The 26,249-nt window shown below is 45.7% G+C and overlaps 2 protein-coding genes across 3 annotated transcripts; both read left to right on the top strand.

The window, feature by feature from the left end:
* Positions 1-73: 73 nt before the first annotated feature.
* Positions 74-6,915, top strand: TMEM38A (transmembrane protein 38A). 2 transcript variants are annotated; one of them, XM_082495202.1, is made up of 6 exons: positions 74-357; positions 2,624-2,780; positions 3,356-3,540; positions 4,162-4,249; positions 4,354-4,471; positions 4,772-6,915. In XM_082495202.1, exons 1-6 carry the CDS (start codon positions 234-236, stop codon positions 4,991-4,993), a joined length of 894 nt encoding a protein of 297 aa, XP_082351328.1. In that variant the 5' UTR covers positions 74-233; the 3' UTR covers positions 4,994-6,915. The 2 variants fall into 2 exon arrangements, with proteins under 2 accessions (XP_082351328.1, XP_082351329.1); XM_082495203.1 differs by having other exon boundaries at positions 266-357; positions 2,206-2,780.
* Positions 6,916-14,516: 7,601 nt separating this feature from the next.
* On the top strand, positions 14,517-26,206 carry NWD1 (NACHT and WD repeat domain containing 1; the record flags this gene model as incomplete). Its single annotated transcript, XM_082495351.1, has 14 exons — positions 14,517-14,600; positions 15,294-15,410; positions 16,985-17,273; positions 17,674-18,946; positions 19,361-19,564; positions 19,747-19,906; positions 20,373-20,490; positions 20,954-21,118; positions 22,601-22,723; positions 22,900-23,099; positions 23,251-23,608; positions 24,319-24,473; positions 25,153-25,426; positions 25,797-26,206. Coding segments are annotated over 14 exons (3,930 nt in total), but the record flags the coding sequence as incomplete, so codon positions are not given.
* Between the last annotated feature and the right edge of the window lie 43 nt (positions 26,207-26,249).

Raw genomic sequence — 26,249 nt, 5'->3', positions numbered from 1 at the left:
AAAAGGCGGACGGGGCGGGGCGGCGCCTGCGCTCCCCGCGGGGGGCGGCACCGGCACCGGGGCGGGAGCTTCGCGCCCGGACACCGTCAGCGGCCTCTCGCCGTCGCCGCCACAGCCCCGTTAGAGGCGAGGCCGCGCCCCGGGACGGCCCTCCGGAGGCGGACCCGGGGGCGGGCCGGGGCTGAGCGGCGGAGGGAGGGCGAGCGGCCGGCGCTGCCCGCTGCCGCGGCGCCATGGAGCTGGCGGGGGCCCTGCAGCTCGGGGAGCTGGCGGCCGCCTTCGCCGCCCTGCCCGTCTTCCCGCTCTTCGACACGGCCTATTTCATCGTCTCCGTTCTCTACCTCAAGTACGAGCCAGGTGAGCGCGGCCCCGCGCCCTCGGCCGCCCCGGCCCGGGGGGGGCGTCAGTCAGGGCCGGGGGCTGCGTGTGCCCGAGGGGGAGAGCGGCGACACTCCCGTCAGGTTTTCTGAGGCACAAACCTGACAAGCCCCATCCCTGGAGGTGTCCAAGGCCGGGTTGGACGGGGCTTGGAGCAACCTGGGCTGGGGGGAGGTGGCCCTGCCCAGGGCAGGGGGTGGCACTGGATGAGCTTCAAGGTCCCTTCCAGCCCAAACCGTTCTGTGGTTCTACGATTCTATGTTCGGGTGCAGGAGCAGGTAATCCCACTGCCTGGTCTGTGCTTCTCCGTGTTGGCTGTGAGCAGCCGCCGGCGTGACGGGATTCGGGCTGGGAGCCTCGCTGCATTGCTTTTTTTCAGAGGTCCTGACACAGGCATCTAAATATAAAGCAGTAAGAAAACCCCCAAGAACTACTCACTCTGATTTTTGAAACATAATCTTGCATTTTATTTGAGACTGGATTCCAACCACATAGAAGTATTTAAGTTCAGTCACTTCTTTGCCACTATCCCAGGACTCAGCATTGCGTTTCTGTCCAGTTGCTTGGCTTTTCTATTTTTGTGGCAACACTCTCCTCCTATTTATATACAAAAAGGCTGTAAGTAAAACCTGTTTTTTTTTTCCCCACCTTCTAGGCTGTGCCATAATCTGTTCTCAGGCACCTTAACTGACCTTGCTTTGTTTGTTCTCTGGGGCTTATCTGGTAAAGAACTGTAGATCCGCATCTCAGCTTTCACTTTCTGCGCTGTTGCAGCCTGACTATGCCTTGGCCTTTTCCAAATGTGCCCTGGCCTCTCCCTCGATGTATTTTCACAGTGTGTGCACTCTTCATGCTCTGTTTTGAACAGTTTCAGTGGAACTGCCCGGTGACTGAGGGGAAAGCAAAAATCCCCTTTGGTATGATTTTGAAATGCTCCAGTTGTCAGGTCTCTGCGCTGTACAATCTACGTACCGTTCTATTTAAACACCACGTAAACAGAAGTGCTGGGTTTTCGAGGCCCAATCGCTTACAGCTGTCTTCCAGCATTAAGTCCCGAACAGAAGAGTTAACAGGCAAGCCTTAGGAAAATAGCTTTTGAAAATATGTAAGCCCAGTAATCCACTCGGACTGGCTAAGGCTGGGGTGTACTTTTCACTAGATTCCTACGCTGCTTCATCCCACAGCTCCTGTGCTGAAGATCAGTGTCAGGATAGTAATGTCCTGTTTCCCCCATGGAGACAGCATGGCTTCATGGAGCCAAAGAAAAACAAGTGTTACTAAATTTAAGCCTCAAGCTGAACTTCAGGTTCCTATAGAACCAGCTTCATACCATGGCTGTTGCAGCTGTCTTGCTTCCACTGTGTTTTCAGCTGGTTCAAATGTCTTTGAGGATGGAAGAGTCTGAGCAGTCATAGTTTTAGCATATGCTGATTCACTTACTGCTATTTAAGGTAGGCCACTGTTAGTAGTGTTGAGAGAACGTTTTAGTATTCTCTCTTTTGACTGCCTGTTCCTGGCTTACCGAACAGAGTTCGGTATCTGAAATGCTGCACAAAGGACTCTGGAGCAGTTTAAGGTGATGAAAGAATCTTACAGAAATGATGTTCTTGAGAGGCTTCCTTGAAGAAGTACAGAGGTAGATGAAAATGGCTAGAGGAATAGAAAGAAAAGAAGGCTGTGGGAGGAGACCCCAATTTATTACCAAACACTAACACTGTTTTAATATCCAGTTGTATTTTCAAAGGGCATTTCCAAACTAGTATAGGAGCAAGGAAGAATCCTGAAATCCTCAAATAAAGATTAAGAATTACTGTTCTATTTTTACAGGTTATCTTATGAATGAAAGAGCTGAACAGATTGTTCATGAATTCTAGAGGGCACCTAGGTTGAAGCAACGGAGAGAATGGTACTAGTATGCATTTTGGTTTTAGACTATAAAAAGACGTTGGTTTCAAGGGAAAAATTGTTCTTTCTGATTGCAGTTAGTAGCAGCAAATACAGGAGGGAAACTCTTAGCCAATTCATAAACTTCTAATGACTCAGTTAATTTGAACCCTTACGGGATGCCTGCAAGCTCTGATCACACATAGTATTTCTTGACAGTATCCGGTACTTGTTCAGGCTTCACAGAATACACATTTTTGGATTTTGTTTTACAAGCACTTGCACCACAAGCCTCTTAGAGGGTCTTGAAGTTTCAGCTTATTTGCTGAATCCGTCTTCTCATTTAGAATTTGCTTCACAGGAGCCGTGGAGATGTCTCGTAAGAGCCCTTTTGCCTCCTGGCTTTGTGCTATGCTCCACTGCTTTGGAAGTTACATACTTGCTGATCTTTTACTTGGAGAATCACCTATTGATTACTTCAGTAATAACTCCAGCGTCATCCTGGCCACAGCAGTCTGGTGAGTCTTTTGCACTTCACCTAATTTATTAAGCATGACACGCCACTGGATGTGTACAAAACCATCCGGTGTGAATGGAGGTATTCTGTTTGTGTGACACACGTGTATTGTCTTGCTTGGATTAACTGGGGAAAGAAGTGGGGTGAGGTAGTTTTTGAGTCTTGTGTATTCCTAGATCTGGTTTGCAGTTTCTCTGACTGGTTGTCCAGTGCTTTGATTATATGGGTTGGGTCCAGCCCAGTCGCCGGGCATTTCTATTCATAGCTGCCGCAGCTGAACGGTGGCCAAACAGCAAGAGCAGCGTGCACTGAGCTGATACCACATATAGTAGAGGAGGGGCACGTTTGGGGGCACTTTCTTCATCGCATTAGTGAAATGTGCACAAACTAACCACAGTTGCTCCAAGTTTCGTTTCCTCAGTGCATGTGGGTTGTATGTGCTTTTGCATGACAGAACCAGCACTTCCCTCTCCCTGCCATAATTCAGGCTAATGCCACAGCACTCTTAATCCTCTCTATATATCCCAGACCAGGACAAACAAACAGGTCTTTAAACTCTTTGTGGTTTTGTTCCAGGTATTTGATATTCTTCTGTCCCATGAACCTCTTCTACAAGTGTGTTAGCTTTCTGCCTGTGAAGCTCATCTTTGTGGCAATGAAGGAGGTGGTCAGAGTTCGCAAAATTGCAGCTGGGGTCCACCATGCTCATCACCGTTACCACCACGGGTGGTTCATTATGATGGCTACTGGATGGGTCAAAGGTGAAAGATGAGATACTCTTAATGCAGCCTGGAGGGACGGGAGAATCTGTGAGTGAAGCTTAAGGTGACCACATCCCTCAGTGCCGCCCGGCAGGCGGGTTAGTGGATGTGGTCAGCTGGCTTCGATCAGTCAAGTTCCCTAGAACACGGGTATTCACTCATACTCGCAGAATGGCTGTCAGTTGAGTCACCATCTGACTTTAACAGAGGTGTGGAGAATTGGAGTCACTATCAAGTATGGGTGTAGAATTCAAGAATTCTTTATTCTTTCTCCTGTGTTCTACTGTCTCTGGGCTCACCTTTATCTTTTCAGGGGGTTTCTATGAGCGCTGAAACAGCCCGGTCAGTTTTTCTTTAGCTTTTGTTTGGAGCAAGCATTTGAGCATCAGTAAATGGAACAGAGGCAAATGCCCTTTCTCTGCATCAGGAAACACTTTATAGAGAGTCTAGAAAGCACTTGCCCTGCTCTGTTGCTTTAGGCTAACTTCTTTTACATTTGGGAAGAATGTCAGGAAACTTTTGTTTCCCTTAGGTTATCCTCGTCCCTTGGGGATCTAGAAAAGACAGCAGAGCTCTCCCCTGGCGTGGCAGTTCCAGCTGCTTACTGTTACTGTTTCACAGGTTCTGGTGTTGCCTTGATGTCTAACTTTGAGCAACTGCTGCGTGGGGTCTGGAAGCCAGAAACAAATGAAGTTCTTCGTATGTCCTTGTAAGTAAATTCTGTAAATTCTCTGTCAGACCAAAAATGGAATTTAAAGAACCATTCAGGACTGAATGCAAACCTTCAGGAAAACGTCTTTATTTCTCTTCTAGCCCTACAAAGGCTAGTCTGTATGGCACAGTCCTCTTCACTCTGCAACAAACTCACTGGCTCCCTATCTCTGAAGCCAACCTCATCTTCTTTTTCACCATGTTCATGATAGTTTGCAAGGTAAGTTTACAGCAGGTTCACTGCTATCAAATCTACAGAACCAGAGAAAGGGTGCAGACTTAAACTGGGGGTGTTCACCTTCCTAAGCCACTATTGAGGGCATTGGCTGTACAGACCTGAAAATTGTAGGCTAAATTCTCCATCGCGTAGGCAGTGTGGTAGAAGGTCCTTGTGATACAGCCTTGAGTCATGTAGCAAGAGGGACTTTTATCTGGGGTAAGTGGAATGCTCCTTACTAGTTAGTATTTCATAGCTGTTGTACATGATCTTTAACTTTAAGTATTCACTGTTGCATGGCAGGTTTTCATGACGGCAACTCACTCTCACGCCTCACCTTTTGCTCCAGTGGAAAGCTTCATCTGCCCAGTTTTCTTTGGCTCTGTTTCCAGTGGACACGCTAGTCATCACCATGATCAGCACGGGGCCTCCCATGAGGTTTCCCATCCTCCACCTTCTCTTGCAAAGTCAAAAGAGGAGCTAAATGAAGGCACAAGGAAACGGAAAGCAAAAAAAGCTGAATAAAAAAGCAACCACACAGTAAATAGGCCAAGAAAATTCTTCCAGAGCTGCGTCTCAAAGCCACCTGTGACCTCCTTTATCCTCCAGTCCTTCTCTCTCAGACTCCAGAGGAGAGGTGGAAGCCAGGACACTGCCAGGCGGGTCCCTGAATTTCATTTGTGCTCTCAGTGCTGCCGCTTGCTTCTTGGTCTCTGTGTCTCTATTCTGATCGTATTTTCAGGGATTTGTAGAATTGTGCCAGGATGACAAGTGGGTGCCAGTTCCCAAGCTGTCAGCAATTCTGATGCAGCATTTTCAATTGGTGTAAAATCTTTCACTGTGTTTATATGTGAATGGAGGTAATGGTTTGTGCTCCTGCAACTCATAAGTTCCTTTGAGTGTTCGTTGACCTTTTTGATGTCTACCAAAACAACAAACTGTTTAGACACAATCAATGTGGAAATTTGATTTCATACTCAAGGAAATTAAATGGTCTCATATGAGCCTGATCTAATTTTTCCTGGGTCCCACATCTGCCATATCTCCAATTCATGTGACATTTTGTATGCAATAAGGACATCGACTCTCATGTCCTGGCCAAATTCTGTTTCTCTCACCTAAGTTCCCTCTGATTCTCAATGGGTAGAACATCGTCACTTTCTTAACTAAATCTGTGTTTGCAAGAGCTGTGAAGCTGTGAAATGCTCCCAGTGCTACGTATTGGTACTGTTATTACTCTAAACTGTTGTGTAGCGTTGCTGCACGCTGTTAACAATAGTGTGTCCCACCTCAAACCTGATCATATTTAACCAGGGAAGAAGCACAGTTCTGGTTTGTTTGTGATCCTGTGGGATACAAGAAAGGTGTGTGAGTGTAAATAAGTATTTATTACTATTTATTTATAATTGCCAGGGCACTTAATTGACTTGAAACTGGCACTGGCTTTTTTTAAATGTTGCATCTTGATATAGAGAATGGGATACTTCTAAGTATGGTCCTAAGCCCACAGCTACATGCTGGTTTGTGCTCGAAGCAGCAATTTTAATGTGCTGAAGGACAGCCTGAGCGCTCTCACTGGATGTAGGAAAGAACATCTCCTATGTTCCCAAATTAAGATATAAAGGCTGAAGGAGTGGATTTCACACCAGCTGATTAAAACTACTTTCATGGACTGATAAACGCACACCAACTGAGGATATCAGTTATCTCTTGTAGGTCCCTTTCGGCCAAACTACTGCTCTGTGAAAGCAGCTTGTGCCCAGGAAGAGTATGAAATGTCTTGCCCGGCTCAGGGAGGAGTCTCTCAGTTTGTTCATGTTCTGCTTAGTGAATACTGGCTTTTAGACTAGTTTTAAGCTGATCTTATAACTGATTTTGTTCTTAAAAGTGTCATCTTAAGCATTGCACCCAAAAGACCAGAACTTCTCTGAGTTTTTTTTAATCACCAAGGGCTGGGAACGCTGCGGTGACAATGGCACGCGTGGGGATGCGGCACTGGGCTTTCCATTAAGCAGCAGGTTGCTGTCCCTAGCAATAAGGGTTGCTGCTGGCGTCTTGCAACTGAGAATATAAATAGGAGGATTTAAGAAGAGTGTTTTTATTTTTTTTTTGTGTCCCTGTTCAAAATTGAAATTGACGGTTAATTAAAAATAAAAAAATATTCTCGTATACAACCAGATGAAAGCCAGTACAAAAGGTCGAATGATTTGTGGGCTGGGCTTTTGACAGTGCCTTAATTTCGTGAGTTTCCCTCCCCTTCAGTAGAAAGCAGGATTTCTACCCGACAACTCAACCGTCTGGTTTTGCAGATACTGGTCTACTGAAACCTGATGTATCACAAGCATGCACAAGACTGTAAATGTTTTATGGGATGCCTGATTCAAGGGGAATTTTGTTTTACAAAAGCCATCAACAAATAAAAATTGTGAAGTGACTCTGTCCACTGACACTTGAGGAAATATGTGTGTTTCTTTTACTCTCGCCAGCCTCAGAAGCCACACACTCCTTGATCTACTTAAAGTCTCCTTGACCTGATGACAAAATGATTCTAACTGAAGAGAGAGAACGGACTTAGGCATGTCCTACAAGTACACCCGAGCATGTTCTAAATGGAAATAGCATGGTAAAAGCCCCTTTGCTTTTGTTGTGTTTGTAGTGTTGTCAGCCAAGCAGACTTTCTGAGATTTCAGCGAGGGAAATAAGGAAACTAACTACCTTTGGTGTTTGTACCAGTTGACTCTGTCTTTCCTTTTGTCACTAGAAGAAGGAGGACATTCACCTGGGACAAGTAAATATACATGCACACATACAACCACACACACACAATTCTAGCATACTTATATGGACTTCCAGTATTTCTATTTGAAACTGAAAAAAATCAAAATGCTTTAAACGAGTATGACTACTTATTTAGCATGATACTGTTTAGCTGCTGCTCTGCCTTCTAAGTGCCAGAGTCCTTGCTCTTCAAAGTTGCTAACCAAGAACAGACAGGAGAAATATTCCAAGAGACGTTAAAATTAAAGCTCTGTACACCTCCCCAGTACCTTATCTGGAATGGGATTAGTATTGAGAAGACAACTGCCATAAAGAAGAGTCACAAATTTCATTTAGCGAAGCCTTTCATAGTGAGAGGCGTGGAACCTTTCTTGAATTTCCATGGCTCAGCGCTGGTAGTCTGTGGCACAATACCACATGTCCTTCATCCCAAGAAGCAAAGACGGATCTTTCACAAAACAGCCTGTTTCAACCACTGCTGCAGGGACAGGGGGTTCTCCAGGGCTGCTTCTGCCCTTCTGGGAAGCCCTACTGTGCCTGTACATACACTTCTTCCTTAAGAATTTGCTCCAGCCAGACTGAAAATGGTAGCTGGGCATTTCCTAGCAGGATGGAGTGATTTGCTTTCCATGGCACAGAGATGGGTGTGATGAGGAAAACAAGACACAGTTGATCTAATCAGCTCACTATATGAGAACATGCAAAGAGCTATTTATTTTCTGAAGGGTTTCACTTGTCTTCCCGAAGATCTGACTCTTTTAAAATGTTTATTAATACTCCTTAATTTATCAGAGCAGTTGATAATGTAAGTTGTATTGGCATATGGGATTTAAAATCCTCTGTATGACCCAACCAATGGAACAAAGGGTCAGTGCAAACCTTATGCATATTAAAAAAACCTTCCAGAAAACAGCACTCAAATGTTTCATGTGGTTTAACCATTCCCCTCTCCCGTGACATCCATTCCAGTGTTATGAACAAATTTTGCTCAGGACCTGGACGGAACAATAAATGAGAGCAGGCTGATGAGAGGAGGTATTTCAAGTGCTTTGAAAAATCCTGCGAGGTCTGAGGAGCCCCATGCTGTGCTGGCTGTGCAGAATGTTCCCGGCTCCAAGCTCCGCTGCAGCACAGGGTAGGCGAGAACCATGCCAGGGCTTAGACTTCCATGGGACAGACGTCATCCCCTCCAAAGATGTTCTGATCTGATAACTCCTGATACTAACTCTAGTGAGATGTAGCTAAATTTAGCAACGGGTTTAATCCTCAAAGAGGCCCTGGTTGCCTGATGGAAAAAGCAAAGTGTTTCAGTTGCTGCTCTCAGCATTTCTTGTTGATTGACAGGTTTCCCTTTTCTGTGACACAGAGCCAGCCAAACCCAGTGTCTGTAGCTTTCTCACCCTTGCAGATCAGCTTCACAGGCAGGGAAAGCTCTACAGCCCTTCCTGTGTTTGTGGAAAAAAAACCCCATAAGATAACTTTACAGAAAACATTAATTATTCTTCACAGTAAATGAACTGAAGGAAAAAAAAAAAAGGGAAGCCAAAGGAAAGAATTTCTATACAGAAGAGCTTATGTGAGAAAGGGCAAAGCCAATACAAGAGAGCACCAAGCTAGAGCAACCAGTGTTCTTGTTTTCCCTTTTTCCTCTTATTATTAATGACAGCATGTACATTCTTCCACATTTTGTCCAAAGAGTAACCAAATTATATAATCCAGCTGAGCGGAAAGACCCAGACGATAAAGATGGATGTTACCTTGGCCATCTCCTGAGCAACAGAGAAGCTGTTCCTTTTAACACTTGCCAGGTGATTAGCTGCCAAATGCCTGCTTCCTCCTGCAGCCCATTTCAAGGTGTAAAGCACTCGATCGGTGCCGAGTGTGTCAGTCCTAATGGCACTCAGGACACACAGAAGCATTAAAAATTACAGCTTTATGCATTTCACAGTAGCACATCTTTATTTGGGCCCTTAGCTAGAATTGTCTGCTTTACGGTTCTTGTGCTATTCTTTAAAGGAGGTAACTGGGCACTGCAATACACACAACGGAGGATTATCCGGAAGGGAGGGTTGGTGTAGCATGGCATTTCCTGCAACCGTAGATACCCAGCTTTCTGCTGCAGCAAGGGTTTTTCTCTCAAGTTTTTTTAGCTCTTTGCCAAAATAATGAGAAATCAGAATACACATCTATAAAAGATTTTCTAGAAAGCTCACAAAGATAGTTTGGATTTAGTAGGAGCTTCTTCCATCTAGGAAGACAGGACACTGAGAAGGCACACTACTGGCAATGCAGAAAATACTCTGTCCATACCAAAGCTGAGACAGTCACTGCACGCAGAGGGCTGACATTTGCCTCTTTAGGATGCTCTCACTATTGGCCCCAATGAGATCCGGTTTGTCCCGTGTGCCCATCCACTGTAAGGAAAGGCCAATTAAAGGGGTTTGGATTTCATCAGGCATCAACAGTGTGGTTCTTACTTGGTAAACACCCACAAAATTACCTCCCAGCTAAGAATTTAATCCTGCTCTCCTGTGGCCTGTAAAGGCAGCAGTCTGTGAGCAAGCTGTGGGGGGACAATGGCTCATGGAACAGACAGACGGTGAGAAAACAAGTCCCCTATCATGCCAGAGCTCACGCTGCATTGTGACTCACAGTTGCTACTCGCTTCAGCTCTGTGATGACATTTCTGACAAAAAGAAGATGTCGGTAGTGTTAAGTTCAACAATCGTGCATATCTTTGAGCACGGTCTCTCTTTTACACTTGTGCATTCGCATCTTTGATGCATTACCCCTACAAAAAGTACCATTTATAATAGTTTCTATCATGACTCTCATCTGTTTCCTATATGTTCCAAAAGAGAATATGGGGAGGAATTTTTTTAGAGAGGTTGCAAATGTAATCTTTTAGGACAAATGAGTGTGAGACAGTGATTTCATCTTAGCTTTAGGGTACAGGTAGGCTATAGGTGTGGAATGCAGGAAAACAGGTCTGATATGTTGAGAGCCTTGAACATTTTTATAGCCTGAGGAAATCCAGAACATCACTGGAAAAGATTTGGCTGGTCGGTTTTGTTTGGTTTTGATCTGCAAATTACAGAAAGCCTGCCAGAAACCCTAACACATGCACTGCATTCCCGCAGAAAGCAAGCTGCTGCTTTTCCAATTATCCCGGCCCCTGATGCTCCTCCATCGAGCTGCACACTTTGACTTGCTGAAGAAAGATCTGCTAGTTGGGGACTTCTGGTCCCACTGCAACCAACTGCTTGAATCAGTGCGTGAGCTAATTTTCTTTGATTTGTTAGTGACAAGAATCGGTGTGATCAGTAATAATGACAGGTATATGCTGTGTGAGATGCATTTAGCACGTAACAGATTGCAGTGCCTTGAAGAACAGTCTAAAAATCCATGACTTTAGTGTCCTAACCTTGGCTTAAATTAGATTTAGACTAATGTAGGCTAAACCCTAATGTAGGCTCTCTGTAGTGTTTGTCTGTTAAGGTAAGACGCTTCGTCTCCCTGCCTGTTTGATTTATGACAGATTAGGATGTCGGTTAATCTCTTCTTATTTGGCTAGATGACTGTGGAGATTAATCAAGTATTGTCTGCCAAAGGAACCTATAAATACAGATTACCGATTTTTCTTTAATTATTCCTCCGTATGCCAGAGGGATACAGAGGGAGGACAGACAAGGATAGACACCAGCCTCTTAAATCTCATTTCACGAGAGAAACAGAAAAACCACAGCAGCTGCTCTGGCTGATACTGGTTTTCTCTGACATGCTCAGTTCAGTTTCCTGGAAAAGGCAAAAAGCCACAGAAATAAGAGATTATGGTCTCCTGTGAGAAAATGGAGAAGCAGAAAGCGGCTCCGAGTGAGTGAATCTGCTTGGCTGGTACAGCACCATCTCTCTTTCCACAGGATGTGGAGGAAGCAGCATTTCTTACGGGAAAAGCTATACTGAGCAAATACAGAAACACATATTGAAACAAACTGAAATAGCACCGTGCTGTGAATGTTGGAAACCAGATGAGCATGGAAGAGACAGTGAAAAGCATGCTCTGTGAACGCGAGGTGGAGACACCTATTCTGTGAGGGCCTCTGCTGAGGTGGTTGCACCAGTTACCTCCTCTCCCTGCGCATTCCAACGGCATTTGGACAAAGATTTTATTTTTCCACTTGTTCTCTGTTGGCAGCTGCAGTTTCCTGCCTTTCAGCTTGTAAATTATTACATTTTTCTTTCTACTTTTTCCCACGTGCTGCTTTTTTGGGGACAGTACCCCAGTCCAAACATAGCCACAAAGAAGTAAATATTTCTTGTGCACAGTTTAAGCACCTTTTAGTAAATTCACTCTTGCGCAGCTTGACAGAAGGCAAATAGTGACGGGGCACAGGCATACATAACACAGGGTGTTAAGAAACCTACTTTAAATGGCTGAGTGTCTGAACCATAAATGATACCGGTACTGGCAGGCTTACGTGATGCTAAAATACAGAGACAATTATCTGTAAAATAGTCAAGGGTAGTGAACAAAGGGAGCTCAGGTGTACGGCACCTGATAGGGAGCACATTTAGTGCTTAGAAAGAGACCGTGGGGATTCAGCCCAAGTGACAAACACTGGTTGCTATAGAGATATCGGTCCTCTTCAAATACAGACGGATTGCTCCAGGATGCAGTGAAGTTTCACTGCATCTCAGTGCAGACAGTCTATCATCTCCCGCTGTCCCTGTCAAAATAGCTGAAATTTTCCCAGGCTTTCCTTAAAAGAAGGAGCAAGCCATCTTTCTGGAGAGAGGCACCCGCCTGGATGCAGTCCTGAGTAATGTGCTCCGGGCAATCCTGCTTTAGCAGGCGAGTTGGACTAGATGATCTCTAGAGGTCCCTTCCAACTCTGAAACTCCGTGATTCTGTGAGGCACCGCTGACTGGTGTTCATTGCTGTTAGTCATCTCCTCTCCAACGAGCAGCCTCTGCGGAGGAGAGCTGAGGGAGCCCAGACAGCAGCATGAGCTTCAGTCCAGATACATGCCGGGATCTTCTCCGTGGGAAGATGGTTCCTCTTCCTTTCCAGCCCTCCAGCCTGGTCCGAATCTTCATCAGCTCAGTTTTTTCAGGTAAATAAGCTGAAAAGTCCTGAAGCTGCTGAATGCATCAGGCGCTCTCTCTGCGGGAGTCTGCGAAGTGTTGCAATGCGCTGAGACTACTGTGCTTAGCTGAGAAGCTGTAAGCTTGCAGCTTCATTTGAAAGTGAAGGTGCCCATAATCTGCTGCATTTTATATACAGCTTTATTCTGTCACACCCAATTTGCACTCAGAACATGTCTGAGATGGCAGAATTCTGCATTAGTTCAGGAACTAATGGTATTTGCAGCGAAGCCAAATTCACCCTAGGCGCAGCGCAGCGCAACGCCTGTCTGCACGCACGGCAGCAAAGTTTGCAGGCTTTCTGGAAACCCTGGGCAACGCACATTCGATTCCCATCCGCCACTGTAACAGCAAGAAAGATTTGTGAAGAACTTCTCTTCTTGGACAATATCCAAATATTTCCCACTTCCTCTGCCTACTGGGACACAGTTGCCAGACTGAGCTCCTAAAGTGGTAACTGGCAGTGGGCAGCAATGACTCAGATTTTCAGGAATTACAAAACTCAGTCTCCTCTTCTCCTGAAAATCATTCACCCTGTCTCCATTTTTAAATAAGAAAACTCAGGCTTAGACAGGCTCTCAATTCCACAAAAAGCACCTTCCAAAGAAAGAAAATACTGCAGCATCTCCTCCAGTAGGACATAATGTGATGAGAAGCTGTTTGGCCAACGAGGTGTTTCCAAGCCAAGCAGACAGGTCAGCATTTACAGAAATGGTTATCGTTGCAGTTTCTGAGGGGAAGGCGTGAGAACTGCAGGCAATCTGAACTTAGTGGGCATATAAGGACTGAACTAGTGTTAAGATTTTACCTACAACACCTGTCCAAGTTGTGGCAGACCTCATGTATTTTCAGGAACAGTTTGGGGATGAAGGACGTGACATGATTGGATTTTCACCAAAAGACAGGGCTATAAGTTAAACCCACTCTCTCACTGTAAGGTTTGGAATTCATGTGGGCTGGAGAGTAAAGCGATACAAGGATTTCCCGTAACTGCTGCAACCTTGGTGAGAGGTAATGAATTATTCCAGGGGTATTACACTGAGAACGCTTGCTCCCTGTTGGACAGCAGCGCAGACATAGTAATTCCTAACCCAAGGGAGCCCTCTCCTCATCTGACACTGGCACAGACTTCATTAGTGATCACTTTCCACTTAGAACAGTCCCAAGGAAAGCTGCAGATACAGCCATTCCCTGTCCTAATTTTAGTATTCCCTCTTGTACTACTTTATCATATGATTATGTAGTGCTGTGAATGTTTACCTAATTTTGGGGAGAGAATATTCCAGTTCTGAAGAAATTATAATCTCATATGATATGTAAGGATAAAAATGTTCTTTATATTCCCTGTGTCTTTTAATTTTGCAGCTGTGAAAAGTATCCATGAATATAAGATCAGTGAACAGGAGAGGGTGCATGCGTGTGGGCACTGCGAGTGAGCACTCGTGTTTGTGTTCGTGTGCATGTATGCGCTTACCTTTTCTCCTACTTGGTTTGTCTTCTTAATTTATCTTAAATTTACCTAGTTTGTTGTTTGATTTAATTCAGTGAATATGTCACTTAAAAGGTGTCACAAAGCGTTTTCTAGAAAGTGGTAATCTCTCTTGTAAAAAGCACAGCAGGGGAAGCGGCCATAAAAATTTCACAGACTTGACTGTGTATGAAAAGATTCCCTGTGGGTAGAATTGCCTTTTATTGTGGCTGTTTATCACTGCCGAGATGGCCAACAGTGTGGCTGAGTGGTGTTAAAAGAGGATGGAGGATTTGCTGCAGCAAGATGTAAGAAATACATTTTTCTGGATCGATGCCACTGTATTGTATTCTGTAACTATGCAATCCAAACTTTCCAGATCCAGAGTTTCCATATTAACAAATAAAAACACAGTGTGGCAAGGTAGTATATGACCTTGAAAATGCACTCACGTTGGTAACGGGTACAAGCCTTGCAGATATCTGGAAACCACAGTTTTATAAGACTTAACCACAATGCTGTCTATGTGAAACTCAACATAGATTAGATGATAGCAACACGAACTGCATTTTCAGTGCAAGGTTTAAAACGACAAGTAGACAACCCAGCTCCCAATTCCTAACTTCTGATGTGCTGCACAAATCCTTCCATGCAGACATGGCTGCAGAAAGAGAGACCCTCCTGGAGAAAGCATACCCAGAAGCGCAAGCCTTCTGCCAGAAGCACGGCCTAATGTTTGAGGTAAATCACTTCTCTCCTGTCTATCCTGTCCAAAGGCCATCAAAATATGTGTGATGTGAAGGAAAAAAAACCCAAAATGCTCATAGGTTTTCCACCTCCTTAGAAGCCTCTTAGGAGTCAAATACTGCTGTACCAATTTCCTAGAAGTTTTGGATTAAGTATAGTTCTATGCTTGAGTTGTAGGGATATCAGGGAAGAGTTAGGTGGCTAACCATCTTTGAGCACCTGGACACGAGGGTTTACATCATCCCTTTGTTTTTATATTCAATTAGAAAAAACTTCCATTTATGAATTCCCCTGGATATACTACAGAGGTAGTTGAACTAGTCCTAATTATACTAATTAGCACAGAACTTCTAGCATAGAAGGGGCTACTGAAATGTGGGGGATCTTTATCTTCTATGATAGAAGACAGGCTTGAAATGTTGCAGCAAATAACCTACAGTCTTGAGGTTCCTTGTCCTGAAAGACTACGTTGCTTACTTGGTGATCATGGTTCAAATCCCTAAGTCTGTCACAGGAGAAATCCCTACTGAGCGATTTTGAGTATCTCAGTGTCTCTTGCAGAGTTCCAGGAATTAAAGCTAATGTAAAAACTAAATGTGATAGAATGACTTAGTGTTCCCGTGTCACTGTTTTTATGACAGTATTGACTAAAATACTTAAAATACCTTCAAAAATATTTTTGTGCAGGTAATTGACTTGAGATGGGGTATTTCTGAGCTTGTCGACCCTGATCACAGAAACACACAACTCTCTCTGGAAGAAATCGAAGCCTGTCAGAAACTGTCAGCTGGTCCCACCTTCATCGTAAGTGCCAGCACCGCGGTGCCTGCTCGGTCCCTATGGCTATAGCGAGACATCCAGAGCAGGTCACACACTCTCAGGAGGTCTGCTAGACAAGTAAGGTCGTTTTCAAAAGTAATTAGCCTGCCTGAGCAGTATCACAAATCAGCTAGCTGATGGGGCTGAAGTATCAGTAACTGCCAGGAGTCCCTAAAAGGAGCCCTGACAGGCACACACATACAGTCCAGCCCTGAACACAGGGTCTCTTCAGAGCAGAAGATAACAGGGCTTGTGTGTATTAACTGGCAGATAGAAGAGGCAGATGGAGATACACGTAAGGCAAAAAGCTCTTGCTCTAAGCCTGCTTCCTGCCCAACACCTCAATATTGAGGAGATTTTCTCAGTAACTAAGGAATAAATACAAATTCCCCGTGCAAAGAACCAGAAAAGAAAATGCCATAGCAACCACCAGGGACAGAGCAGGGTGTCACACTGCAAGCTCATACCTGTTCCGTGCTTCTGCCCTATTTGTATCCCTCTGATCACTCTTTCTATCCACTGAAAGCTCCCCACGGCAGCAACCCACCTCAGCTTCCTTGAAGCTCTTTGGTGACAGCCCTGAACAGAAACCCACACCCAGAACTTTGAGCCTTGCAGGAGAGAGGAGGCTGAGACACTTGCAGAAGTGCCAGGTAGCTTCCTTGGGTTGTTTTGGTTTTAGAAAGAGAGAAAGAAAGTTTTGCTCAACAAAGAGAATAAATATGCAGTCCCAGGGGGCATATTTGAAGCCACAAGTAAATAAATAAGCAATTAAGTATTTGTGTAAGTTGTGCCTGATTTCCCCTGAGACACGTCCCGCAGAGGCCAGCAACGGAGAGGCAGAGACCATGAGAGCCTCACCACAGCGATACTGCACCCACGAGCTCCATGCAGCTCACAGCTCTGTTATCAACGCCGTACGGCACACGCAGGTGGCAGTAGCCGGCACTCGGGCAGTGTCTCCCTCAGACTGGCTCTCCATGTGTACCTAGAAATCTCAGTAGAGCCAGCAACAAAGGTTTGACTACTCCCTCTTTCCTTTATACACTGCAGAAGGGCTCTGCTCAAGGGGTCTGCACTCTGAGCTCATTCTGGCTGTTTCCAGCCTGCATGGACACAAGGACGCTGACCCCTTTCAGCATCCCCCTCTTCCCTGGCCCAGCCTTCTGTCCTAATTGCAAATTCCCAGGCTCAGTCCTGTTCCCTTAATTCTTCTCCACCCCAAAGCCAATCTTACAGCACTGTTGGTCAAAGTCCCCAAACCCATTCTGCTCTGTGCTTCCACTGCCTCACCTCCAGCACTCTCCTCCCGCAGACACCCTATAAAGGCCTGAGGGGCAGCTGCCGTAAAGCTGCTTCTCCCCGACCATGGGGCAGGCTGGGACTCTGCCTGGCTGTCCCCATCCAATGTGGAAGCCACATGGGTGCTGTGGTTACCAGCAGGTTTTCTGAGCAGCCCTCCCTGGCAATCCTAGGTGCTAAGGCAAGCAGCCAGTCCATATCCCAGCTGTCACCTCAGAAGCAGTGCCTGAATGCCGGACCTTTTTTGCCTGTTGCAGGGACTCCTGGGGGACCACTGTGGGCACCAGCCTGTGCCTCGGCTCATTGCGGAGAAGGAATTTGAGGCCCTAACTCTGCAGCTGTCAGGGGACTCTGCCCAGCTCCTGGCACAGTGGTACCGGCGGGACGAGAATGCGCTGCCCACCTGCTATGTGCTGCAGCCGGCGGCTGGGCAGGGCTGGCATTGCCTGGAGGGACGCCTGGCCTCAGCGCTGCGCGTGGCGGCACAGAAGGCAGAGAGGTGTGGGCTGCTCGGCCCAGAGCAGAGGCACTGCTACCACAAATCAGGTGTGTTCTGGCAGGGCTGTAATGTCCTTCTAATCAGGGCTGTGAAGGGAGCACAGCTGTTTGTTTCAGGACAACATCACATTGTATACAACAGGAAAGATGCAGGGAAGGAAGAGACTTACTAACTCCCTGCCGTATCCTGAATCCTGCAGAGGGAGGTTGGTGCTGACTAGCAAACAGTAATACACCAGACAGAAATGTTTCTCCTTTCCCCCCCCAGTCTCCCTGAACACATCCAGGAATATGCCCAGCTCCGAGGACATGGGCAATGCTGACCTGCTAGTGTCATGTGAAATACAGAAGGACCAAGGGATGTCACATGGATGTTGATGGATGGCTTTTCCTGTGTTCTGTGTGAAACCAAATGCTCACATCTCCCCCCCCTTTTTTTTTTTTGTAGCAATTGAATGGGAGATTGAACAGGGCCTCCTCCCTAGGCAGCAGAGCAACCCGGGGGCTTTCATATTCCTCAGAGAGGTTGAGGATTCCAACAGACAAACTGGGCACAGGACAAACAATAAGCTGTTAGAAAAAGAGGACAATCTGGACAATGAAGCAAAACAGCTGCTCAGCAACCTTAAAGCAAAAATTGCAAGCCATTATCCCCAACACCTCAAAGTACACACATTGGCATACAGTGAAGACTCTGGGAACCCTCAGTGCAAGGAGAATAACAAATACCTGAAACAACTTTGTGACCAGTTCACTACTGTCACTAATCACCAGGTTTTAGAGAATCTTCGACACAGAGGACAGATCAGTGAGGAGCCAGGGCGACTTCTGCAGGAGCTGGGCCACCACACAGCTCTGTGCCTGAAGAACTGCAGATTTTTCTGTGGGAGACAGAATTTACTGGATAACATCTTTCACTGTATCAGGCAGAACAATGATAAAACCCACACACCCCTCATCCTTTATGGGCCACCAGGCTGTGGAAAAACAGCTGTGATGTGCAAACTATCTGAGTGGGTGCAAGCTGTTTTAGGGCAAGACAGTGTCGTTGTGATTCGTTTGCTGGGAACATCCCAGCTCAGTTCTGCCATTCACAGCCTGCTGAGGGACATTTGTCTCCAAGTGTGTTTAGCATTTGATTTGCCACCACCCCCAACCCAGACCAAACAAGCTTGCAGTGATTTGGTCTTGTTCCTCAGTAAACTCCTCCTCACTGTCTCCCACTGTGGCACACAGACACTGGTGGTGTTCCTTGACTCTGTGGAGAGATTACTTCCTGCTGATGGTGCTCACAGATTCCACTGGCTCCCTACACACTGCCCTCCAAAGGTCCACATCGTCATTTCCATTTCCACAGCTGAGCCTGATATTCTGAAAGCTCTCCAACACGTGGTGCCTGAGGCTGAAGCATATTTTGAAGTAGGCCCCTTATCCAGAGAGGAAGGTGAGGAGATGCTAGAGATGCTCTTAGCTGCAGACAGACGACGGCTAAGCCCAACTCAACGGGCCTATTTCCATCAGAGCTTCCCTAGTGGTGGACAAGCTCTGCTCTTCAAGCTGGCCTTCCACGAGGCCAGAAAATGGGCATCTTACACATCACCTTCAGAACTAGTGATTGCTCGCACAGCCCAGGACGCCATGCACCGCCTGTGCGAGAGACTGGAAAAGTCACACGGCACAGTCCTCGTGGCTCACGTGCTTGGCTATATTGCTTCCTCACGGTGAGTACTGCTGTATCTCTAACGGAACAGCCCACATTTCCTGCTGCTCATAAGGAATACGTCTAAATACAACCAAAACCAGTCAAAGCCCTCAGTTCTTTGAGCCTGTGAATATGTTCATAGGTATATTTAGCAATCACAACATTCCTTTCATACCTGGCAGCCTATTTAAAATATTGTCTTGAAGGGAGATGTTCTGGGATTACTTGGAAAAGGAACTCGATCTCCATGGCTTATCCAGTGTCTAAACTCTCAGCTGAGACTGCCATGTGTGCATGCGAGCTACCGAGAGTTTTGGTGACTAGTACTTTTGAACTCCCAGAGAAACCACTCAGCCTCCCACTATGGATACCAGTGTAAACACTAAGAAGGAAGATAAATAATTTCCTTTCATGTATCACACTTTGCTTGCAGAAATGGGCTGTCAGACGTGGAGCTGAAGGACATTTTATCCCTTGATGATGAAGTTCTCTCAGAGATTCACCAATGCCACCTTCCTTCAAGTAAAACTATCCTGCGCCTTCCTCCTTTCCACTGGGCACGGCTGCGCAGTGACATGGGGGAGTGCCTGGCAGAACGGAAGGCAGACGGCTTCACCCTTCTTTGCTTTGCACACAGGTACTCTTAGACAGCAGAGAATGAGAAACCAAACCTCTGAGTATGGGATGTTCCCATCCAGGGCTTTCGGGCACCCTGACTAGACTCCTCTCCATCCTTAAACTTTGCCAGTGCTGAGACTCTAGAAAACACCCAGCTCTAGCTCCCTGTTCCAGTACATCTATTACTTTTTCCCTTCCCAGGCAATTTGTTGAAATGGTGCAGAATCGTTATCTATCAAAACAAGACCAAGTCAAGAGGCATTTTCTCCTGGCAGATTTCTTCAAAGGGACTTGGAGCTGGGGAATCAAGAAACCTCTTATGTTGCCACACATTAGCAGGACTTTGAATGCTGACAGGAAGGTGATGAACATCAGCACGCTTTTCCATACCTGTAAGCTCCGGGCCAAGGCTCTGTGCCTCCAGATTGCTGCACAGGGTCTGAAATCAGAAGACAATAGAAATAATAGTAAATGACACTATTTAGTGCTTTCAACAATGACAAAGATATATATATATCTAATTTAAACAGATCTCTCCAACCAAGGAGATCTACAGTCATTTACAAAATTTGTCATGCAGTCTTCATATATGTAAAAGGCTACTGCAAAAAGGAAGGAAGTAATTTATTATTCACAACTGCTCTGCCTTAGGTTGTAGCAAGAGAAATGTAGACCCATGAAAAGCATTTCCTATTAACAGGAAAACAATGAAAGTCCTGGAAGTGCTGTGTGGCACACCACGAGATAGCAGCTAGCACTGCAGTTGTGAAAGCAAACGGATTAATCCACAAGCCATATCTCAAATCCACTGTTCTGGTTACTCCTAGGTAGCCCCTCAGCCACTCTGGTTCTCTGATACTGTTGCAAATCTGAGGAAGTTGAGTGAATTGCCATTTCATTTACTTAATGCTGGACGAATTGAGGAGCTAAAACGGGATGTGCTGGGTAAGGACTGGGCAAGAGGGGGTATACAGTGCTCTGCAGAGGCACGCTTCATGCCTACAGCCGCAGGCGACTATCACAGCCTTTCTGCACAGCATCAATAGCCACTGCAAGAAGGAAGCTTGAAAAAGAGAAATAAGCTAACCTTTACAAGCTGTTATACTAGAATTATATCCTGTCATAGCTGAAAGAAATGAGCTAGATCCTCCAAATGTTGAGAAAAAAACATAAAAAACCCTAATAAACTAGAAAAAAATACATAAATCATTTAAGAGGCTAAAGAAGGAACTGTGACAATGGGAGCCCACCACTTCCTCAGCAAATGAGTCCTAGTTCCACCGCTAGTGGCTGTTAATCTTTCTATCCCCTTCCTCCTCAAAAAAGCATTTTTTATCCCAGTCTTTTCAGGATAGCTGTGCATTCTCAGGGCTGACGTCCTCTGCTCTAATGGTATTTTTTTCCGCAGGGAATATGAACTGGATCAGCTGTAAAATAATTGCCTCTGGAATAGAAAGTGTTGTCGATGACTTTGCCATGTGCACTGAATGCATCCGTTGTCCAGAACTACGCCTCGTGCAGGAGACACTTCTCCTTTTGAAGCCTGCAGTCAGCAGTGTACACAGCCCTGAAGGTAAAAGCCATGTCAGAGGGACAGAGCGTGATGCAAATGTTTACCAGAGGAAAGAAATGGAATTTTCCTTTCTGCATAAAAGTACTTTCTGGGGAATTACAACCAGTGACAAAACTCTCGGTTCTGGGGTTTGGAGTCATGTTACCACCCCTCTACACTTTTCCACTTCTGACCCTCCAATGGGGTAAATAACAGAGTTCGCTGCACTTGGTTGTTATAGCAGTAAGTATAAGCAAGAGCCTCTCTGCATACCATTCCTTGGCATCAGCTATAAACATAGGTCTTATCACTCTGAGAGCAAACGGTTTCTGCATATGATGTTAATTTCAGTGGTTAGAAGAGGCCTAGCTAAAAAGTAAAGATACTGAAAAAAATTGGTCCTGTTTTACCTCAAACCAGGACAAGGATCCATCAAAAGACTCTTAAATGCCTCATTCTGGTATGGGAAGCTGAGGCTTCTTCTTTGCCAACAGACATTTTGTCTATTTGATTAGATCAGTTCACCACGACCACAGCGCCTGTTGCCCCACGTCTAGTAGCAGTACCTGGTAGCTATCTGGATTCCCTCATAGCTTTAAAGCTAACTGGATGAGAGGGCACCCAGTGCTGCTGCCCCGCTTCTCCTCAGAACACCCACTCCTCCCTCAGGGGACAAATCCTGCCACATCGTTATACTTGCCCATGTTTTACGCTGTAGCCTTCCTTACATCGTTCAAGTGCCTGGCCAGATAAGGCCAGCTCAGTTCATTACATACTGTGTATCACATAAAATACAACTATGGTGGCTCTCACATGCCTACCAGAGTCATGTTCTAAATCGCTTTTTTGTCTCTGCCCTCTCAGGAGTGAGTATAATATACACAGAAGTGCTGGCCAGGCTTCTTTTTTGTGTGCCTTCTTACCCGGAGGTAATCGGGAAGCTGTGCGAGCAGTGTCTAAGCTGGTGCAGTGTCTGTCCCTATCCTGTTCTCATCCCTCTCTGCGGATTTCTCCAGCCACCTGGTGGGCCCCTACACACAACACTCACTGGATTCCTCAAAGGTAGGATTAGTCCCGGGGACAGATACAAGCCAAGAATATATCAAATCATTCATCTTTTATGAATGAGATCCAAGAAACATAATAAACAAACAGAGCAAGAAGGAGAGAACATCTATTTCCGTAGAGATACAGTTTTGTCTGTGAGCTTACACAAAGGCAGGATAAAGGTCCGTTTGCCTTTGTGCTCAGTCATGCACCAGTCCCATTCGCAACTGCTTCAACAAATGAGGATAAAGTGGGTCATTTTGTCGTCAGGACAACAAAAGCATACACTGACCTAGATATGTCTGAGGGAACCTAATCTTGCTCTTGGCACAGCCTACAGGATTCAGACAGTATAGGGGGGGTCCGGTTGGGGAAACAGCACATGAACAGTCTCAAAATGTCTCTTTTCTGTCTGCGGTACCAACAACAGCCTCTCCTCTTTGTGTCTCGTGGCAGGTGTCACAGCAATGGCACTTAGTTCTGACCACCGGCTGCTGGTGGCAGGTTCCCAGGATGGCTCAATGCTTGTCTGGAATATGGAAGTTTTTGAGATGCTGCACGCCCTTCCTGGGCACTCCGGTGAGCCTTCTCCACGTTTTACGATTGGAAAGCTTTTTTCACATGTGAAAAGAGCTCTGACAGCTCGGCAATCCTTGAGCTGTAGGCACACAGACACCTCCTAGCTGCCAGCATTCTCCCCATTGCTGAAAGCCCCGAGAAACCCTTACTTTGCAAATCCTCCTCTTATTTTATAGCTGAGGTGAGGTGCGTGAAAGTGTTTGGAAAAGGAACCTGTGCTGTTTCAGCTGCCATGGATCACAGTCTGCGTATATGGAATTTGATTTCTGGCAGACCAAGGTTTATTATCCAGGATACACACATGGAAGAACAGCCCTCACATCACCTTCATGTGGATGAGGGGCACATGATTGTATATTCTTCCTCAGACACAAAGGTATGGAGACACAAAGGTATGGCCAGTCTTTAACTTAAAGTGTGCCAAAAGAACAAGAACTCGAGAAGTTACAGCCACAATCACAAAGGTCGTAGGACAGAAAAGCAACCTGTCCTTGCTACTCTTATCTCTTTTGCCACCTCTTTACTAGGTCAACGCTTGGCACCTGGAGACAGCAGAACTCATCTTCCAGATTTCCGGAGAAGCATCAGATGCATGGATGTGTTCCACAGTATTCAGCCCAGGGCTGACGATTATGACTGTGTCTGAAGGAGGAACGCTGAGTCTGTGGAACAGCAGCACTGGCGAGCTGAGATCCAAATGTCAGCTGTCAGGGCTACAGGAAGAAACACCAACATCCAGCATTCTGATCCAGAAGCAAGGGAAGATGATAGTGGGATTTAGTGGGGGATCTCTATCCACGGTACACATCTCTGTGTTCAACTTTCTTATATTTCTTGTATTTGCTTTTAATGTCCAGAGGTTTACTGAGCCAGACAACAGATCTGGTAACCAACAGGCCCTCTTTCTCTATTCTGAATAGAGCATCCTCCTCACACTTCCATATCCTAGTTCCGAAACAGAGAAGCATAACACTTTCCTTCTGCACTTTATAGCTCTGCCCAACACCACATGGCCAAATTAAGTTTCACTGCTAACGTATCCTCTTTCCTTCATGAGAGAGGCAGCTCAGCTATCCCACTCACTCCTGCCTTATTTTTTGAGCAGATCTCTTCTGATGGAAACCGTCCGCTAGACAAGCTTCCTGGAAGGGTTTGCTTCGTGGTGGCGTCAGATGATGAGTCCATTCTTGCTGCAGGTTCAGTAGCACCCATTCCTTAGGAAAGTGTTGGTAGTAGCTGCTCTCCCACATGCCCAGTGTGCTTTAAAAGGGGCCAGCATGTGGAATTTCCCAGGAGCCTGGCCTTGTTTAACTATTGTGCTTAAGGGAGTAACAAAGATTGGGTGAAATTCTCTTTGTGAAGAGTCAGAACATTGCATGTGTAACAGGAGCTTTTTCCTCAAGGGAATAAGTGAGATGCAAGTAGTGAAAAGGACTTAAGCTGGCATGAGTACTTTTTAGGGTTTCTAGGCTACCCCATGGGCTTACCCTTAAAGAAACACGGGAATTAAATCATATGCATAAGGACATGGTGTTGAAGAGGATTAGAGACTTCTTCTGCTCAATAAATCAGTAACTAACATTTTATTGTTTAAGGCTTTAAGGAATACGTGCGAGTGTACCTGGCAGACCCAAAGGGATTCCACAGGTTCCTAGCAGCAGATTTGCAACACGACGGAGCGGTTCAAACGGCTGTTATATCTGCTGGCAACAGCATTATTGTTACTGGTTCTCAGGCTGCATCTATCCAGGTAGGAAGGAAGGCTGGGCAGCTTCCCAATCAGAAGCATCTCTTACAAATCCAGCTTATGGAATATGGCCCTGTTCCAATAAGGAGGTCATCTTGATCCCCAGCAACCTGTTTGGGGGTTGGGTTTGCAATTCTGAAGATGTTTTTAGTACTGCCACACTTCCACAAAGAATATGAGCATTGACCTCTCTCTTTATTGCTTCAAGCCTTCCTGTTCTCCTTCTGGTTTTTACACTGAATGGAGAGCACTCAAGCCAGTGTATGCCCAACGCCTGACATACAATTTTATTTCTGAAATGTCTTAAATTTGAACTCCTAAAAGCTGCCTTATTACCCATCTGTGAGCAGGAGCCAAACGGAATACACAACATCTGAGCATCATCACTTGCCAAAAAAAGAGGTAAACAGCCAGCGCAGTCCAAAATGTGCAGGATCTAATTAGGGATCTTGCAGAGCAAAGGAAGCAAGTGGGCTGAATGGCTCCAGGTGCTACAAATATTTGCTTTAGAGTAAGTTGGTGCCAGCAGTTACTCAGTGTTTTGCCTTCTAATATTAGGATGTTATCCTTTGACTTTACTTATGTTACAAGTTAGTTACAGTATATTGTTTTACATCTTAAATAGGACTAAGGAAAAAGTAGCTCAGGCACTGACAATTTCTTCCCCCTCAACTTTTTCCAGGTGTGGAGTTTATCAGACCAGGGGATGCTGACTGACACACTGGAAGGCATGGGAGCACCAGTAATGCTCTTAGCTCTGTGCGACTGCACTTTGGTGTCTGCCTCCCACAGCGTGCCACATCTAGGAGTGTGGAACCTCAGTTACAACCATCAGCAGAAAACCTTGGCACCAATCCCAAACACAGGCTGTGTTGCACTGTCCCATGGGGGGGACTATGTCTATTTTACCCAACCTGAAGACAGAGATAAAGTCATCATCTGGAATGCCACAGAAGGTGAACTGCATCTCAGAAATACTGCATTAAATTAAGCCTGCACATGGGGTAGGAGAGAAACAAAACAGCTCACAGAGGCAGCAAAGGTAGGGTTAGCTTTCTGAGCATATGACAAGCACTGTCTGCTCCTTTCTGCTTTTTCTAAGCATGAGATTTAGGAAAATTTGTTTCAGGCTTGGAGAGCTTTTTAATCTCTTTTCCAAAGGTTTGTCTAGAATAGCTTATTATTATGACATGGGAAAACTGGAAATATGAATAATATGCAAATTATTTCACAAAGAAAGAAGCCAAGCATGAACCCCATCTGAGGGAAGACATTCATATACAGTTAGAGTAAGAACAGTCTCGCTAATTTCCTTCTGTTTTACAGGTGAAGTGTGTGACACACTGGACACCTCCGCCCGAGTGAGATGCCTGGAAATAGCTGAGAGAAACCAGCTCCTTTTCACAGGGCTTATATCTGGAACAGTCCTTGTCTTTCCTCTGAACTCCACGCAGGATGTAACATGCATCCCACCTCCAGAATCACAGAAACCAGTCAACGACATTGCAATCAACAAGCAGGAAAAGCAGCTCGCCATAGCATATGATGATTTAGTCCTTGTGCTGGATATTACCCCTGCAGATCCATGCCCAGTGATCGACAGGCCTGCCTACACCTTTAAAACTCAGATCCCCAGCTCTCTGATTTCCAGAGTGGCTGTCCTAGCAGATTACAGAGTCCTCTATGGCATGACTAGCGGGGACTTATTCCTTTATGACTGCCCTCGGGCCCAAGTGTTTCCTTTGGAAGGTCATGGAAGCCAGATCTCCTGTTTGGAAA

This window comes from Vanellus vanellus (genome assembly GCF_965231255.1).
Source record: "Vanellus vanellus genome assembly, chromosome: 25".
Taxonomy (NCBI): Eukaryota; Metazoa; Chordata; class Aves; order Charadriiformes; family Charadriidae; genus Vanellus; species Vanellus vanellus.
Note: the sequence above shows the minus strand (reverse complement) of the source record. Positions and strands in the feature narration are given on the sequence as shown.

Coding starts and splice junctions, on each gene's coding strand:
- TMEM38A (XM_082495202.1), top strand. CDS start 234: ATGGAGCTGGCGGGGGCCCTGCAGCTCGGGGAGCTGGCGGCCGCCTTC. Junction 4,250..4,353: donor GAAGTTCTTCGTATGTCCTT/GTAAGTAAATTC, acceptor TTTCTCTTCTAG/CCCTACAAAGGCTAGTCTGT. Junction 4,472..4,771: donor TGTTCATGATAGTTTGCAAG/GTAAGTTTACAG, acceptor GTTGCATGGCAG/GTTTTCATGACGGCAACTCA.